Source organism: Halyomorpha halys, unplaced genomic scaffold (assembly GCF_000696795.3).
Source record: "Halyomorpha halys isolate HHAL.00 unplaced genomic scaffold, Hhal_1.1 Scaffold200.1, whole genome shotgun sequence".
NCBI lineage: Eukaryota > Metazoa > Arthropoda > Insecta > Hemiptera > Pentatomidae > Halyomorpha > Halyomorpha halys.
Window position 1 is genome coordinate 59808 of NW_027105652.1, and position 20763 is coordinate 80570.

At 30.3% G+C, this 20763-nt stretch overlaps 1 protein-coding gene across 1 annotated transcript in view; it reads left to right on the top strand.

Annotated features, from left to right (window-relative positions):
• Positions 1-256: 256 nt before the first annotated feature.
• The window catches only part of LOC106679411 (peptide transporter family 1), a 104141-nt gene continuing 83634 nt past the window's right edge, over positions 257-20763 (top strand). Inside the window, exons 1-2 of the mRNA XM_014418558.3 lie at positions 257-347; positions 14217-14248. Of these exons, the coding sequence (XP_014274044.1) occupies positions 14236-14248 (13 nt within the window). The 5' untranslated portion in view covers positions 257-347; positions 14217-14235. The remainder of the gene's footprint in view (positions 348-14216; positions 14249-20763) is intronic.

A 20763-nucleotide genomic window follows, 5' to 3' on the forward strand; every position in this document is an offset into this window, starting at 1 on the left:
GTGTTGGCAGTACGTACGCCCAACACAATAACGGCGGCGCCGTTTGGAACTCTGAACGGATGGATTGGCTTTTATTAAAATCTCATTTTTAAATAATTGTAATTAAATAATTTTTATGAGACTTTAATATACTGCTTTGCCGGTTCCACTGGTTTCATGATCTTGCTCCGTATCACCACCCGTTGTTTGTTGACATTTATTTGTTATTCACCTCTTCCATACCGTTCTCGCCTTGACAAGGCCGTCGGTCAGTCAGTCTTCGTTCCAAGCTGTGGTGGGATTCTTAGTGGAGGGGATTGAGAGAGAAGTAGTGAAACAGTCTCGTTGGGGACGTCTGTAGAGTCAAGGTAAGGAACTTTGTTTTGTAGGCGTAACACTCGTTATTTAGAAATGAATTATGTCAAACAGCTCAATGATTAATATGCACATACATTATTTAAATAGATATAAACTGTGAACCAGCTGCTAGCTATTTTATCTGTCATTTTTTTTTTAACAAAAGAATATTATTTAAAAGTTTTTTTTAATCAAAAGTACCCAGTTCTAAAAAATGAAGGATATTTTTTTAAAAATTAAAATTCTATATGTGAAACTTATTCAGTTCATATCAAAATGTGAATTTCCTCTTGTCAAATAGGTTGTTCAAAGAAACATTTTGTTAAATTAACTATAAAAGCTTGACAGACTATGTTGGTAATGGTTTATATATATACAATTTACCAAAATTAAATAATATATTAATTTTTGTTCATATACTCCTCATTTCTAAACTAATTTTCCTTTAAAATGATACATATTAAATTAGTGTAACTTCAGATTCACAATACCTTGATAAGACTAAGTTGGTAAGAATCCAAATCCTTTACAGACACTGTCGGCTTACTATCAGAACCTCTGTGCGACATTATGACGGACGTCTATTCATTATGTTTTAAAATTTACACCAGTAATATTTAAAAAAAAAAAAATTGATATCAGAAAACACTAAATCTAAAAAAATAAAAATAATAATCTATGCTTAGATGGATTTAATTTGATTCGATTCGTAATTTATTTTTTCTCCAATATTGACCACAAATATTTTTCAAAGATTGTAAACCTCAGGTAAAAAACTGAGTTGTATTATTATTAAATTTCTGGAGGGAATAAAAGAGACTTAAAGACCATAGAGCTTTCTTTTTTTAAGTCTTCCGGTTTTATCTGAGTCGCTTTTGCAATGTTGGTAAACTCATTACGATGCAAATTAGAATGATAAAACTTATTTGGGTCAGACTTCACAGTCGGATGGTATATATGTTTATTATTTATTGTGCTGAAAATATGTTTATACATCGACTTAATGAAGAGAACATTTGAAAAGGGAATTAAAACATCACGCGAGTTCTTATCACTGATTCGCCGTTTATTATTCTCTAGAGGCGTGTTAACATGTCTAGAATTATCGTACTATTTGTCACCAACTGATATGAGTGGGTTAGAAACCAAAGAGTATAAATAATATGATAATTTTGCGAATAAGGTTTTTTTTTCTTTTTAGCTGCGGCTGAAACAAATTTAAGCTCAAGGTTAGATAAAATTGTGAAATTATCAATAATTAATAGTTAAATATTTATAATTTAACAATTTTGTTAATTATGAAGCGTAAATTTGGTTAAGGCACAGGTAAACTTGGCCCGTTGGATTTTCATCCACTCATATTTACTGAAAATTGAACATATTAAGAATTTTATTTAAGTTCTGAAGAGTTTTAGCTATTAATTATTTAAAAGTAAGTAGTAATTAAAGTAGAATTTACTTTTGAAAAATATATGTATCTATAAAGAGTCGAATATATGATATCTTAAAATTTAACTTAAAAAAAATCCTAATTTAAATAAATTTATAATTCCACTTTAACTAATAGATTTTATGTATGATTTTGAGACTCAAAATTTATTTAACGACTTTTAAATTAATAACAATTATGAAATCATTAATAATCATTGCACCAATACAATAAATAACTCGGCGAGTTTATCAAAGATCGCTTATTTAAATGAGTAAGCTATAATTGTTTTTTTTGTTTTTTTTAAATTTTTCTTTGTAATAAAACTGGCCATTTGATTCGGTTTGAGTGTAAATAGCTCAAGTCCAATCTGGACTGCTTTTAAAATTACCAAGGGTTTATTATGACTGACTTTTTTTCTTCTTACTCATATTTTAGCCTTTATTCTACGAGTTTAAATTGGTTCAATTCTGTGTTTTTTTTATTTAAAAAAATAAAAATATATTTTATAAAATCACTAAAACATCTGTCTCATTCAGCAGATCTTTTAAATCTAATTACACCACTTTAATTATTGCTGCCACATTTATATAATCATCTATCCAAAAATTTGTTGTTATATATAATATAATCTAATAATATATTAAGACATTTAATATATAATATACTTATTGACTCCATTATTAGTTCCTTACTGTGAACATACAATCATTATACAACAACGTTAATTTCAATTAATCAAAATTATTATTAAAAATATATAGAAGTAGTTAGTATACCTTTCGTATCGTAATTAAGTATACTTAATTCAGTATATCTATTTATCTAAAATTCATATTATAAAATCCACCATAATTATTTACCTTTAACTTCTCAGGTATAAGTGTTTCACCTCAGGAATTCCATAATATGTAGGTAGGTATACACTAACTCGTAATTGAACAAAAAGCAACCGTTAGACACGTTCGGGATAGATAATTTTGTTGGGAACATTTTTTGTTCTATTTTTAAGGCGTTTAAATGCAGTAATCAAGTCGTTTTCTTTTTATCTTTTTTTTTTTTTACTGAATAGTAACTATTAAAGTGAAAACACAAGTTAGAAATATGTAATAAAAAACGATAAATAAAAATGGAACTTTTTTAGACTCCTATGGTATTAGACGGGTCTTGAAAATGTTCATTCAATGGAACTAGGACGCTAGTGGTAATCGTCGGCATTGGCGTCTTTTCAATTTACTGTCATTAAAGAATTGTGTAATTATTGATGTCTATAGGTTACAATAAAAAATTGTCCTTACTTTTTCATTCATTATTTTTTTTTTTTTAGCGTATTACATCATCCATTTTTTAACTTATAATTTTGACAATTCGTTTCCACGATTAGAACTGGACCCATTATCGGCAATCAATAAAAATTGCTAGGACAAAAAGCATATTTCACGATTTTCAACTAAGATGTTTGATTAATCATGATTACGTATTTTTGAATTAGTATGGTTAGTTTTATTTAGCGTTATTACTCTAATAAATCCAAATTATTCCAATATCCATGCTTTTAGAAGTCATTGCGATATCTGAAAACCAAAATAATGCACTAAATTACAGCAAGGTCACACACAATTTAAATGTAATATGTGCCGAAGTGCTAAATATACTGAACAAATAACAGACTGACCTTTTATCTGACGAAAATAGTTGATAAAGTGCACTCAAAAGCAACTGCTTAAAAGGGGAAAAAATTGAAAATCCAAAAACGTTTCTGGAAATTAAAAATAAGGCAACGCCTGTAGAACAGATTCGATACTTAGGACTCCATATTTACCATATCCATACAAGACCGAAACGACAAGAAACTGCTCGTAGATTTCGATTGCTACTTCTTGACAAACGCTCTAAACTTCCCATTCACTACTAAAAAATATTATACACTACGATAATCAGACCAATTTGGGCACATGGAATTGAGCTCTGGGGCTCTACCAAACCATCAAATTCCTCCCGCATCCAATCCAAAATCCTACGTAAAATCCTTGATGCTCCTTATTACCTTACAAATAAACTCATCCACAAAGACCTTAAAATCCCATTCGTTGCAGATTTGGCCCAAAACAGATATACGTGTTTTCATTCCAAACTCCTAACCCATTAATTCTTAATCTCTCTTCTTAATCTGCAAAGAAGAAGGCCACGGGACCTTCTAATTTAAATTAATGCTTGAAGTACCACCAATGGGTGGTTCCTTGACAAGATTTTCAAGTGTAAATGAAACATACAACATATTTACTTATTCTATTTATTATTTGCACAGTTATAAATCACATTAAATAAAAAATAAGGTAATTTTTAGAATTTGAATCCAAATTATTTTTTAAAAAATTCAATACAAAAAATGAATTTTGTCCAAGATAAGAAAAACTGCCTATTAGTTCAAATAGTTTTAACAGTGATGTATGTTTTAAAAAAAAATATAGTAATACTGATTAATATATATTGTTAATCTAAAACCCCAAGAAAAATAAAACAGTGATTTTTTTTCTGAATCAATTTGATTGATAATTAATAATTAAAAATAAATCCCACTAAAAAAACAACAACATAATAAAGTGGTTTATTATCAAAATAATAGCTTATTATTAACAATTTATACAATGCTCAATTGTTATAGAATCCATAATAAAATTAGAAGAATGATTTTATGCATTTAATTGTCGTTTCAACAAAAAGGCTCACTTATAAGTAGTTCTAAAACAATCAGCAATTTAGACAACCTAAATTTTAGAAAAATTTAAGATTCAAAAACCTGTGTTTCCTGGTGGCATCCCTATTTTTGAAACAGTTGATGGTTCAACTTTGATATCTCTCAGTTAGACTTTTTCATCCTACCTGTTACGAGAAAACGGTTTAATTGATTCCGATAATTTATTTTTTCCCCCGTGTTACATAGACTCCTGGAAATGATTTAAGATATATCAACCAGCCATTCGCCACCTTTAAACCAAAGGACCAAAAACACTATATTTGTCCGTTTGTCGGATGGTTAAACTAATTATTCATATTGAGTAAATTTAGTTACATTAAACTGCTCCGTGATTATGATACAAAATGGCGGACAGTAAAATTATTAATTTATATTTATTTTATTTATCCCACTTATCCCTGCCAAACAAATTCGCTATCAATGATAAACTTGTGATCGCCATAGAAGACTAAAAAGACAGAAAACTGTTTGTCGATTACGACAATTACAACACTTACTAGAAAACGGTCTAAACTTCCTATTAATTACAAAAGAGTCAATTATGTGATCATAAGGCCAATTTGGTCTGATGGAGTTGAGCTTGGGGGCTCCACTAAGCCATCGAATTCCTCTCGTATCCAATCCTTACATTACCAAATCCTTCCTAAAATCCATACTTCTTACTCTGTCACAAAAAAACTCACCCATAATCACCTTAATGTATATAATACCAATATGGCCAGAACCAAATATCAATCCATCCACGATAAACACCCTGATCGGCCTATCCACTAGTTTCTGACCACCCACTTCATTACCTTTAAGTCGAAAATTCTCTTAGGCGTCTGAAAAGAAGATGGCCTCCATACCTTCAACTTCATTTCTCTGGAGTTCTACCAATGGTTAGTTTCTCCTTAACTGTATCGTGTTATTGTTTGTCATTGTACTAGTTATTTTTTTTATAAAGTTATTAATTTAAATAAATATATAAAAATCAAAATTAGTTGAGTAGGCGTATAGGGCCTCAGTTAGAGTATTGTCAAATATTTACAGGCTCATTAAATCTGCCCGTATTCTCAATAACATTGAGTACTTAAGAATGAATAGGTAGAATCCCCATCAGATTCAAGATTTTAAAACTTTATAGGCTTAGAACTGAGTCATTTTTCTTTTCGTAACTTATTATTGTGCAGACCTTATCGTGGCTTTAATGCTCTGTTAACATACGACTTTTACTTATATATAATGGAATAAGGAGATGTATTGCGATCATATCATTGTGTATACAAAATACAGCTTATTTCAAAAACAAAAAGTTGTAAACTAATATTACATATTTGGGGCAGCTACATATATGGAATGTTGCAGGAACTTTATCGTTAAAATTTAACAACGGAAGTGCTCTGTAAATCAATGTGTGTTTGTGTGTTATCAGTCTAACTCAAAAAACGAAAAGTTATATGAAACCGAAATTACATATTTAACGAAGACTTGGATATTGCAGAAACGTTTTCGATAAAATCGTCTGACCAGAAGTGTCACTTTTACAAAAAAAAATTTTATTTGATTTTCTGAGAAACGGCTCAGTTTATTTTGATTTTTCAATGTACACAGTGGTATTTAACAAAAAAAAAAGGTCCATAATCTGCTGCATCATATCCACCTTTTACAGTAATCATTTGTTACAAACAGCTGTTATTTATTATTTCGATTAGGTGATTTCCTTGAGATCGTTATTGTTCTCAGATGGTTGACTACCTGTAAATATTTACCTTTGCCTTTGTGCTATCTTTATTGGTTATATTCCGGATTATTGGAAGAGGTAATAATTCGTTTAATTGTATCATAAATGAGCTGTGGTATGAAATGAACCTCTTGCTAATTTTTTTTTAATTATATTTTAATATCGGGATAATTTTATATATTTTAAATTCATTTTACTGAATCTATTTAACACACTGACAAATGTCCATGAAAATTATTCTAAAAAAAAACTCTCACCAATACTGTAGAAATTCCTGTAAACTCGTTAAGTGTTATTTAATGTTTTGTTTTTAATTAATCCTAAATACTGATTACATAATTCGGCTGTGGTCAACTTTTGTGGAACATTGTACTAAGAAGCTCCTCAACCTTTTATATTGAAATTAATTTGATAATGTTTTGCATTTCAAACTTTTTTTTAATCATTTCAGCATTCAATAATCTGTTGGATTAAGTTCAATTTAGGCATGAACAGTTAAATTAACGCTTCTCTGGGCATGCTCCTTGGTGCTGTATCTTGGTTATAAACTGCTTATTACTTTTCTTAATCCAACCATCAACAATTAATGGTTTTTAAACAATCATATATGTCTGCGTCTCTAATTGGATCACTCAAAATTATATTGATTTCTCAGTCGGTAGATAAATGTCATGGTGACCTTGTAATCGTACTTTAGCTCACACCGACTATCCGATCAAGCTGAACTTATGTACTAATTCCTAAACCTGACCACAATGGAATATTATGTTGGTCTTATGATGGGTCGGTTGTGTAAAACGATTCGGCTGAGTTTCTTAGATCTTGGGACTCGCTTCTTAATTCGTAGTCAGTCAAAATAATAGTAAAGAAGACACAAGTGTCAAGGAAAAAAATCTGAAATCCGATCACTTCAAAAGTTGAAGTGGAGGGTTACTGAGAAAGTCCTCTATATCTCAGTACCCCCTTCGGCTGGTTTCTTCGTACATATAGTATGAGGAAAACTTTAATTATTCTACTTGTAGAGGATAAAATTTATTACAACATCGGTACGTAAAGTTTTATTCCACAACCGCAAAGGACATCCACACGGGGTACAAATACTAAAAAAACAGAATTTTTTTTTCAACAACAATATTTCTTCCTCGATATCTTTTAACCAATACTTTGTAGAGGTTAATATTTTGCATAAAATTCATAAAAGATGAACGCTTAAAATTTCGTGTATCATGTTTTTCTTTTATGAGTAGGAGGAAATATTCAGTGGCAAAAAAACAACAACAAAACGATTCATTAGGTGTTTATATCTCTCATGATTATTAATATTGTTCATTTTTAGACGTTTTTATTGAATTATTGTTCTGTCAATCACATGATTTCCATTGTCTTTTAGTTCATTTCCGATTATTCGTTCAAGTTGAAATTTGATACAAGTACCTAAGCCCGCAATGCAATATTAGTAATATTTATTTAGGGGTGTATTAGCTATTACTCATAAAAGATAATGCCATCAGAATTGTAGAATGACACGACGAATTTTGATGAAAATTGGTATTAGGCTATTGTTATACTGAACTTATATATTTTTGAGTTTTTTGTTTGCTAATATCTTTTTTATTTGTAGTTTTATTTAGAAACACCTTGTAACCGACAGATGTTAAGTGTTAATGGTTCCGGCTCAACGGTATCCCAAACTAGATCGGAAGTTAGAATACCAAACTTTTTGCATCAAAAACTTAATTTATTTTCCCCTTTCCATACCTTTTAAACTTTAGTTCTTTGAGAAAAATGTTGTTCATAAAATTAATACTTGGTGAAATTTTAGTGTGGAATGTTTATTTGGAAAAAACAGCAATTTTTTTTATATAAAGTAGTAATTATTAATTATTAAATTTCACACTGTTTTATGAAATATATAACCGTTTTACGGAAATATTGGTCATGTTAGCAAGAAATTGTAAACATTAAACTTTACTTTTAATTATATAATATTAAGAAACATGGAACAAGTCCTTGTTTACATGGTATTAAAAATAAATAAAATATAATAGCTGGAAAAATTCATAATTTTCTTCGTCGAGTCTCTTGATAACTGGAATAGTTCTTTAAACAGTTCTCCACTATCAATCCGTTCTAGGAGAGAAAGAGTGGGACCATCTTTTATATCAGTAAAATTTGTTTTGAATTTGCTACTCAGTGTATACATATAAAAATACAAGGCAACCATATATTATTATTTTACATTGGAAGTTTTACCTTACGATACATTTTTGTATTTCTCAAAAACCTTTTCACTATCAAAAAGTTAAAATTAGACAAAAACTTACTGAAGTTCATAATAAAAGTATAAGTTCAAATGAAAAATTTAAAAAATAAACTTCAGTCCTCTGGTGTTCCCCAGTCCAATCCTCTATCCCGGCTATACTGCTGATATCCCAACGAATCCTAATACCATCCTCACCACGTATCCCGATGACACATGTGTGCTCGCAGTTAATAATAACCCTTTAATTGCATCCCAAATTCTCCAATCCCATATCACAGCCCTCGGAGAATGGGGTCGTAATTGGTGAAAATACTTTTACCAAAAAATCACTTTTACCCTTCGTCGTAAATCTGCCAACTGCCATACAGTCTACTTTAATAATATTAGTGTTACCCCTGTCGAACAGATCCGCTTCCTGGGAGTAAATCGGGACAAACGACTAACCTGGAATCCTCACACAAGATTGAAAAGAAAGGAAACTGCAGTTAGATTTCGACTATTACAGCACTTACTGGACAAACGGTCTAAACTTCCAATTCATTAGAAAAGACTGATCTACATGACTCTAAATGGCCAATATGGAGCTTTGGGGCTCCACTAAAACTTCGAATTCCTCTCGTATTCAATCCTTACAATCCAAAATCCTTCGTAAAATCCTCAATGCTGCTTACTTTGTCACAAATAAAATCATATATAAAGACCTTAATGTTCCATATGTAACCGATCTAGCCCGAACCAGATATCATTCCTTCCATTATAAACTCCCAAACCCACTAGTTTCTAACCTTGCTTCCTCTTCCATTCCTGACAATCCTCCGAGGCGCCTGAAAAGAAGATGGCCATGAGACCTGCTAATGTAAAACGTCATTAGAGTGCTACCAATGGGTACAACCTTTGTTACCAATTACCATTTTAACTGAGAACAAATTTACTAAATGCATTATAATGTACAGTTGTTGATAGCAATAAATAAATTTGACTTATAACTTTGACCTCTGGTTTTAACTGTTTCGTAACTACACAAAATATTGTTTATTTTCTGAAATATATCACAGTTAAATAATTGATTATTTCTTGTCTTGTTTATTGCTATCTTCTTAGGTCCTCAAATTTAATGAAAGTACAAAGTATAAACACACACAAACTTTAAATGAAAAAAAGATAAATTAGTTCAAAATTATCAAGAAGTAGCAGCGTTCTTAAAAAACTACTTTTCCAAACAATAGCTAAAGGTAAATTGATCTTGTTTCAAGGACTGCACTAACCAGAAGTCCGTCTCTTGCATCACAAAAAGTAGGAAGGACCTTTCATTCAACTGAATGGTTTTTATTCAACTACAGAATATTCTTTAAAGGTTGAGTAAACTTAACGTCGTCAGACGTCCATCCTTTTTATTCAACAGCATAGGTATTCCTTTATAAATCGGAGAAATCAGATGATTTAAGATTTCACCATTCATGGTGAACTCCCGAGATTGCAGAGTGTCTCCCATAACTCCTACCAGTCCAGAAATATAAACACTTCCAGGTTTTAATAAATTCCACGTGTATTTCTCTACGGTTCTGTTTGAAAATTAATTAAAAAGATTATAAAAAATGTTCATGTTTATTCATCACACGATTCGGTGTATATTGGGTCAATGAATTGTATATCTGTTACAGCTTGGGTCATTTACATTTATACAACTAGAATTATATTTATAGCCCTTAATATTTGTAAGATTTATATAAAAGAATACAATTTTTTCTATATAATATTTTTTCTTTCAATTGCATTTGTTTATATTTTTAGCGAATAATTTTGAGTTCTAATAATGTAAAATCTTTACTGACAAAGACCGAGTAAAATTTTAGATTTACTTTATTTCTTAAGCATCTTGAATCTAGAAAATTATTAATAATGCCGAAAATATTATTATAACTTTTTAATAGTTATGTTTACAAAACAACTATCAATTATACATTTAAAGGGTGCAAGTTCGACGTACAACCCTGAACATTAATTTTTTATGCAAGATCCTTTACCATCCTTTCTTCAAATTTAAATATTGCAAGGTGGTTACATAACTGCGGTATTGGAGTTCACAATTCAATAAATCATTGAAGTTAGTACAAGGTCTTCATACCCCTAAGCTTTTAATGTTTTAATTTGTCCTGATGTAATTGTCAAACTCAACTAAGTTATTCAGGTTATTATGAAGTCAAAGTTAGTTATTACTATCCAGTGTCCTCAGATTTAAACAGGTACCCTTTACCATTCTTGATAATGAATGTAAGGTAAAAATTAAATATTAATAATTTAGTTTTTAGCAAGCTATGTTCACTGATGAAATGGTGGGAGAAAAATTACTAACATTGTCTTTAATAGTGTAAGTTTCACAGGTAATAATAAATATTCAAATTTAATACAAGATCTCTAACCACCATTATCACAAATTATAATATTGGCAGGCAGTTAAATTACTGTGGGGATTAATATTATAAATTAATTATTGAACTTAATAAAAAATATGGGAAGGTTGACTTTTATTTCTGGGGCGGTCCCACGAAATGAAAACGTGACCGCCTCCTTAGAATAGGGTTTTACCTGTAGGTAACTTATCGTATGTCAGAAATAACCAGTAAGGGGGTCACAACAATGGAAAAAAAAGAAGAAATAAATAGTCGTTTATTAAGAAACATAATACTTTTTTTTTAAAAAAAAACAAGATTATAACAATGAATTAAACCAATATTTCGCCTATACTGAATACAAAAAGTTAACAAGACACTTGTCTAAGCGACATAGTGCACTTTAGATGAAATGGATATAACTGTTTAATTTAGTGGAGGCCCTGGGAACTTAAGTTGTTTATGAAGCCCTCCAGATTAGAGGATTTATTGTTTGAACATGTTCGCGGCCACTTAAAATCTATTTTGCTCCGCCTTATTCACTGTTAAAACAGGCTAACATAGCATTCAAACATTTCGGTAAGCTTAGTGTCAGAAATACTGTCACTGCTAACAGAACCGTATTTTTTTTTTTTATCATTCTGTGTGGTGTGATAAACCTCATCCTTTTGTTTTAGAACTCTGACTCCATTAATGTCATATTTAGGTGCCCTAGCACTCCAAGCCCAAGTGTTTCTGTTTTGCTTTCTTTAACATTCATTATGTAAAATTGTGGTAAGATATCTCCCACATTCTGCTTTGGTGGTTTTAAATTGGGAAAAGTAGTTTTTCTTCAAGTTTGATATAAAGCTTCCTTGATTTACTTTAGATATATATAATGGCTCAAGTTAATTTCTATCTATCTAATTATACACTGTATATATTTATAACTACATCATATAAATCACTATATACTTCATGTAAATATGAAATAGGAATTTCAAAATCAATTATTCCTGCTAAAGCCACCTCAAATCGGCGAAATCTTTTTGAAGGAAGCTCCGAAGAACAAAAAACCTGGCTCAGATATGAACATTTGGGTGAAATTGACAATACGAGTCCTACCAAACATTTATAAATTACTTCATTCAGATGATAATTTGACAATCAGTCACGAGGTTGTTGGTCACGAGGTACGTTAGAAAAATAAATGGGTAAAGCTCTGAAAATCGTGGTTCCTGAAATATTCCTCACTATAACCCATACTTCGTTATATTCCTTGTGTTTATAGGCGATATCCAGTATTTATATATCTATCTTTAACTACAATCAAGCTTCAAACGAAATTAACATGTTAAAGTTACAACATGATTGCATTAGTGTTATACATATGTTTAAATAATTAGCTCAGTCCGCTGGTGTTCCTCAAGGTAGTATCCTCTAGACCGTCTATATGACTAAAACTTACTGAAGGTCATAATAAAAGTATAAGTTCAAATAAAAATTTTTTAAAATAAACTTCAGTCTCCTGGTGATCCTCAGTCCCATCCTCTACACCGGTTATACGGTTGATATCCCAACGAATCCTAACACTATCCTTACCACCTATACTGATGGCACATGTTCGGTGCTCGGTGTTAATAATAACCCTTTGAATGCATCCCAAACTCTGGGAAATTGCACGTAGATTTAGACTATTACAGCACTTACTAGACAAACGGTCTAAACTTCCAATTCAAATACAAAAGACTGATATATATGACTGTAATATGGCCAATCTGGACATACGGAGTTGAGCTTGGGGGCACCACTAAACTTTCGAATTCCTCTCTTATCCAATGATTGCAATCCAAAATCCTTCGTAAAATCCTTACTTTGTCACAAATAAAATCATATATAAAGACCTTAATGTTACCCATGTAATCTAGCCCGAACCCGTTATAAACGTCCATTATAAACTCCCTAACCACCCTAGTTTATAATCTAGTTTCCTCTTCCATACCTCCGAGGCGTCTGAAAAGATGGCCACGAGACCTGCTAATGTAAAACGTCATGTGAGTGCTACCTGTCATCAACGTCAAGTTTCTCTACACGCCTGTCACACTCCATTTTAACTGATAACATATTTACTAAATGTATTATAATGTACAGTTGTAAACAGCAATAAATAAATAAATAATAAAAATAATAAAATAATTAACATAAGTATAACATAATACCTATAGTATATCAAAGTATACGTTGCAAAAAAAAAACCTAGTAATGCCTAGAATACTAATTAACCATATACTGATTTAAACAAAACTTAATAATACCTAGAATACTAATTAAGTATATACTGATTTAAACAAAACCTAATCATACCTAGAATACTAATTGAGTATATACTGATTTAAACAAAGACAGTTTTCATTTCACTGAATTCTGTTTAATGGAAAAGTTAGCTTATGAAGGTTTCTGAGATAGAAAGTACTTTCGTATTCCTAGAAAAAAAGATTTCTTTTCCGCACCTGCATCAAGACCAATGACCGGGTTAGGAAAGAAGAAACGTGGTACTACATATACATTTTTACATAACTATAACTGAGATTTCAAAATTATATATAAGGGTTCCGTTTTTATTTATGTACAGTATATGACCAGTTCAAAAAAAAAGTTTTTTTTTTCAAATAACTAGAAATCAACAAAATGATTTATTTTCGCAAATTTAATTGTAACTGCTACTTCTCCAAAGATAATGACTAATAACTTATTTTATAGAGAATTTGCCAAGTTTAAATTCGAGTTCTTATATCCATTAGCTATATCTGTCTGTACACATAATAGCACCTGGGATTAAATTTTTCAAAAACCAAAATTTTGTCCTAAATAAAAAAATTTTGCTTGGTCAGTCGGTTTAAATTATTTTAATACGAAGTTGTTATTATGCATAGTGAGCTATTAAACCAATGAATTTGTTTTCGGATGTAGAATAACAAAAAAATATAATAAATTTATTATTAAGTGAGTTTAAATATGTACTAACTTACGAAAACCAAAAATTGCTCCCTATATAGTAGGATGAAAAAAATTTCGTTAAGAAAAAGTTAGATTCGTTTTTATCGTCCTCAAAAACCCCTAACTGGTTTATTTCAACTCAAAAAACCTTGTATTTTGTTATTCACGACTTCTCTTTATTCTTTACTACGATGAAAGTCCACAAAAAAGTTGCATTTATCTTTAGATTCCCTTCTCTCTCTAACAAGCTCAGCTTCATTAAAATTTCATATTTCTTTTTCCATAATAATGATTATGAATAGTTACAAATAAAAAATAAATATAATTCTTTGCTGTTACAGTTGGAGATACAGCTGAAAGATGAAGTTATCAGGTGAGTAAACCATATTTTGTTTTATTTGTCAGTTGAATTTTTTTAAAGCTAAAACCTATTTTTTAAAATGTACTATTGTTAATTTAATTAAATAATGGAAACTATTCATATTGTAAATTCAGATAGAGGATCGCAACATTAGCAATGTTACTTGATTTTTCTAAAGTTTGTCTTATGTTTATATTGTTGATTTGTTTTTTTATTTATAAATGTATTCTTTTATTTTATATATATTTTTTTCATAAACGTATCAATAAATTATCCAAAAAAAGTAGATCAGTTTTTAAATTTCGCATATGAGATTTTATTTTTATTTTTATACATTACCAACACATATTTGAAGAGGGGCCAACTTCTTTATACATGCAGATTAGTTGTCTTGACAAATCCCTAACATATCTGTTGATTTGCAATGGGTAAACGGAAATAAACGAGTTTTATAACAGTTCTGCTTTACCAACCAGAAAATGTTTATTAGCACTCATATTACATTAATTAACTTTCTCAATTCTAAACAGGAAAGTGATAATTTTCAATTAATGATCGTTGAAGTTTCTCAAACATTTGTTGATCAGGGCAACATATTGAATTAGCATATGGATTCTGAACAACATTAGTTTAAAGGGAAAATTCATGTTACCACACCGTCCACCCATGAGGTATGAAATAGTGCCAAGGAGGAATGGTTTGTTGTTTGCCGCCTGAAAAATAATATTAGCGAAAATATATGAAGTTTATAAATTCACAAGGACTGGTGTCTAGAGCTATAAATATTTAAATATGTTTGTAATCTTAATTTAAAAAAGGTTTTTAGAAAGTGATAAGAAACTTGTATCACTCGGGAACGCTGTGACCTCAAGCCCCACAGCACTCATTGTAGCTAGGGAAGTTTCGATGCTTTATGTATCGATATTTTTTGTCTGATATATGTGATACGAGTATCGATCCTTCAATTCGATACCGATTCTATTCGGTCCTATGGTCTTTCTTTTTTAATAATCGGCCAGCACTTTGCAATAACAGTGATATTGATAGTTTTGGAATTTGGAGATAACTTTTTTAAACGAATAAATTTCCCAGTTATAACATCGCTCAGGCTATCACTATAGGCATTACATAATTTCCGAAAACTTTAGATGCTTTTCTTAAGTTTTCCTATTGTTAGCGACCATAAATGAGAACTAGTATGGTTCGTTTCTTATAAAGTTTATAAATCTGCATAGTAAGGACTTGAATAGTTTTTTATGGAATAATAGAAGCCCTGTGAAGCAATTGCCTCATCCGGTTCCTATTCGTTGGTTAACTTACAGTTTGCGAGCAAGGCAAACTAACAAAACTCACACCAGTTTTAAATTTAATATTCCAGCTATTTAAATACGATGAAATTATTATATCTATAAATCTATAAACCATTGAAAGCAAAAGTGGGGTAAGTCATTCTGGTCTCATCAAAATTTACTTTCATAAAATAAATAAGTCTTTAATTAATTATGGAGTACGTGAACTTCAAATGCATTTAAATTGTTTGGTATGGTTGTGACTAAGTAGTTTTAACAGAAAAAAAAATGTTATTCCTTACTAGAAACCTTACAGAACTTTCCCTTAGTTTTAAAATATCTCAATACTCGAGATTTGACTTACACCGCTTTTGTATAGATTAGGAGATATTTAACGAATAAATAAAGAATTAATATTATTTGTTTATTTATGTTGTTCTTTGATGACCACACTCCCCCCCACCTCCTCCGACAAACCTCTCCAATCAGTAATCTACGGTCAACTATCTACACCTCAAAATAAAAGATTAGTATCTATGCATCTTTAACCAATATTTCTCATCTCCCAAATATTAGACACAATATGAATTCCATTCGGTATGGTGTTTGAAATAATTGGATTTCAATAATATTCATTGTACATACATTTTTTTTTTTGTCACACAGTTGTGGGCAATAGGTAATAGTGATGAATGATCTCATACATACTAAAATAAAATAAAAAATAAAAATAAAAAAAAAATAAAAAAAACTCTCTAAAAAAAATTAAAAAATTAAAATTAAATTAAAAAAAAAAAAACTCTTGTACATAAAATAGCTAATGCAATATAACTTCATATAATTTACCTTGGATATATGCCTAATTCAAATGCAGGGTCCTGATACAATAAAAAGTCCCCGAAGCCTTTGAAGTCAGAACTGTTTTTGAGACAGGAAGAGTCCAGTGCTGTCCAATTTAGGCATAGAAAAATTATTTGAAGAACATCGCGTGAAAATGGTAGGGGCCACGTTGGAATGATACATAAAATACTAGTGTATGCGGAAGACGTTATGAACCAATAATATGGTAACACTCGCTAACACTCACTACTAAGAAGTAAAACAAAGTATATGATTGATTGTAAGGCAAAACAACAATAAAAATCTGAAGCTAAGGTGTACATTGCCATGATAAAGCCAGCTCTGCTATCCGGCCCCGAAATCTGTGCTGTAACAGACACCTTTTAAAGCAGAATCGAGAAATGTGATACCCCTGAAGGTCCTCCATACAATTACAGGAGTGATCCAAGCCTTAACACTTGGAGGAGATGAACTAACAATTCTAAACACTGCTTGCAGAGATCTCTCATGATATAAAGGAAAGGACTTTAAGATTGGCGGGACATGTGGCTAGAAGCAATCCATTAGGATGTCTCTACACTACAATGAATGCCACTATACTTGACAAGGGACCCCATGGAAGGCCCAAAATTAGATGGAAATACAGAATCAACAAAGATGCGAAAGAGGTGCTTGCAGCAAACTGGAAAGTCCAAGACAGGCAGGTGTGAAGAAGCCTGGTTCGGACGGCCAAAAAAAAAAAAAAAAAATGTCTAATGCCGCTGTATTCAATTTTATTTTAAGGCTCTATTTTAGGTATTATAAGGCACTTTATTAGAAGTATAAAAGAAAAAAAAATAATGAGTATGAATCGAACCAACGAGCTGAACGAAGGAATTCATTTGGCGATATAGTCCTGTCAACGAGGGAGTTGTACAGGGCATGCAATTATTTTTGGCTAAAATTTTTTAATAATGGATATTGTTTGCTGAATTTCGTGATATTCGACACAAAAATGTATTTTGGTTATTACCACAATCCCGTTTACGAGCTATATATTACCTATTAACACTTCAAGGTTATTATACTAAGTATTTATAAAAGTTTACTATATGTTGGAATAGGTAATCCTTTGTTTAACAACGCTAAACGTGCTTAGTATTCGGATATGTGACAGAAACACGCTATTTTGCTTAAATTGTATCACACCTGGCAATAATTAAGTTTTAATTTTATTTAGAATTAGATTTTCCAAAGACTTTTCTAGAGTTATTAAGGTTATGAAAAATTAACTCCTGGCTGGGGTACAATCTATGGAATTCCTCAAGAAAACATTTTTTTGTCAAATATGCCACTATTCAAGAGGAGCAGCAATATGTCCTGTGTATAGAAGATGAGCAAACAGTATTACATTCCCATAAGTTTTAAGTAGCGGAGTAATTTATGTATTTATAAATAAAATAAAATGGTCCATTTTGTTTATAAAGCTAAAGACTGGAATTAAAAAAAAAAAAAATCTTCGTACTTTTAATAAATTCCCGAAGTCAAAATCTTAATCGACGTTCTATATATTCTTTGACTTGACAAATATTGTTTCATAATGACCCATTCAAATTCTCAGTGCCTGTTATCATCATATGACAGGCTTATAATATTTCTAGTTTAGAATATTTTAAAACCTATTACTACCGAGTTTATTGATGATAGTAAATATGGATAGTGAAAACCAATTGCTTGTAAATACTACCATCATAAATAAGTTGTCCGTTTATATTAGACCTATTGTATATTGAAAACATCTTTCCATTCTTATTTCTTTTTTTAATCCATTTTTACTTTAATATTTAAATTATTATCATAATTATTTTTATCTTATTTGTTTTCTCATAACTTTGTTGTTTCTTTCCTTCATATTAGATGCAGTGCAAAATAAAAGCCATCATATTTATTTTATATGAATATTCAAATAAATAAATATCAAATAACAATACAAGTGGAAGTCGTATTCTGTAATACACTCAGCAGCCATGTCACCCAATAGTGAAAGCTAAACCTATATTGAAACTCTATAGATAATTTATATCGTTGAGATTTATCTTCAAGATAATTATTATTGTTGAGTTTCACCTCATTAGTAGACATATCAATTTCTCGTAACGTATTATGCCTTAAAGAAATACATGGAATAAACTTGCAATGTTCTTATTGACCATTCAGTTCATATTACTAACCAATATGCCATATGTATTTTTCAGAATATATTTATAGATTTTAAATAAATATTGTATTTAACTAGAAGCCATAACTCGGTGCTGGACACTTGGACCAGCTCTGAGAAGTGAAAGTAAAATTATTAGGCAGGAATGACAGGTGTGCCGAAGCTTCATGCCACCTCATGAGTTCCAAATATTCGTCTTCGTATAATTATTTAAATTCATAAGAGAAAGTATGGAATAATGTTCGGTTGCTTAACTTAATAATTCATCAAAAAAATAAACTATTTTTAAATACGGATTTCTTATAACTTTAATTGTTTTACAGCCTATTATTTATTTATTATTATTTTGTTTATGAAATTACTAAGCGCAATCAATAATAAAAAAAAAATGTGTTTACGTTTTACTAGTGGGCCCGTAAATGTTTTACAATAGCCGGATTTGAGCATGTATGAACACAATTGAAAGTTTGATATTAATTATTGTATTTAGTTAAAATCAGAGTTGGGCAAATAATCGATTGACGAGAGACGAATACTTTTTTATTCGTGAATTTTCTATTGGAATAATCAATTCTTCATACAAAAACATAAGATAAACAATCCGAATACTTTTTTATTCGTCATTATTTTACACGAATAATCAATTATTCGGGCAAAACAATTCGAAGAACCATTTGAGTACTTTTGTATTCGCCAATTTTATGGACAAATAATCTCTTATTCGAAAAAATTAAATGATTACCCGTCCGAATACATTTGTATACATACAATTTCATTAAGACATTTTTTGTCTTACAGATCTATGGCGGTACATAGATATATTTTATGATCGCGAATAGATTAATTATAACTTTTCTGATTTTTAATATATTAGGGCCCTCTTATGTGTTTCTTAACACGATTATCGATTTTAAGGTCGCGTATCGATTTATTTTAAATTTTCTGATTCCTTATTTATAAGGGTCCATTTTATGTTTTGGGATATGTAAAATATGAAAATGCCATCGATTTCAAGATCGCGTATAGATTTATTTTACTTTTTCAGATTGCAACGTACTAAGATCCCTTTATGTGTTTTAAGAGATGCAGAAAATAGTAATGCTATCAACTTTAAAATTGCACATCGTTTATATTAACTTTTATTTGGGCTCCTTCTTATATTAGGGTCCCTTTATATATATCGAGACATTTTTATGTTTTCTGCATCTTAAAGAATTAAAAAGTACACTAATATTTTTGAGATCGGAAAAGTTATTATAAATCGATACGCAAGCATGCGATCATAAAATCGATGGCATTTTCAAATTCTGCATATCCCAAAACATAAAAATGGACCCTTATATATTAGAAATCAGTATAGTTAAAATAAATCGATGGCATTTTCAACTTTCAATTTTTAATAACCGAAGCCAACAAATTTGCCCCCCTTTGCAAAGGACAGTATCACTCGTTTTTTTGTTTTGGAGAAACTAAAATAATTTTCAGAATGTAAAAACACTTTATCTATTGTGTCTTGTTTTTCATTTTATTCACATATTAAAAAAAAAATATTTGAAATTACGTGACTAATTTAAGCGAGTATTTAATCATTCATCACTACATTAAGGGATTATCAAGGACGCGATGGCCGTGAACGTCGGGACGAGGGTTCTCGATTAACAGGTTTATTTATTTTTGTTTATTCAATACCAGATTGGCCTGATGGGCTTTACATGGTTAATGTAAGAGGTAAAGGTTCTGAAGGTCCTGGGTTCGATTTCCCTCTGAAGCTATATAGGACTTGAATAAATCAGGAGGTGGCACATTCTCATAATGTATTGCACACGAATCACACCGATTTTCTTCAGATTCATAGGAAATGTTGAGAGAAGATCCCACAACAACAGCAAAACTTTTCCAGCCTATTATTTATTTATTTATTTTTTAATGAAATTACTAAGCGCTATAAATAATTAAAAAAAAAATGGTTTTAGGTTTTACTAGCGGACCCGTAAATAGCTTCACAATAGCCGGATTTGAGCATGTATGAACACAATTGAAAGTTTCACTTTTAAAAAATCATTAATATCTGTGATCACATATAGTCTAACTCTAATTCCGGCATGTATAAGTGGTGGCATAATTTAATACAGCAATTTACTCACTACGTCAATTCTAATTGTAACTGTAAATATGTAATTGTAATTGTAACTTTGTGAACA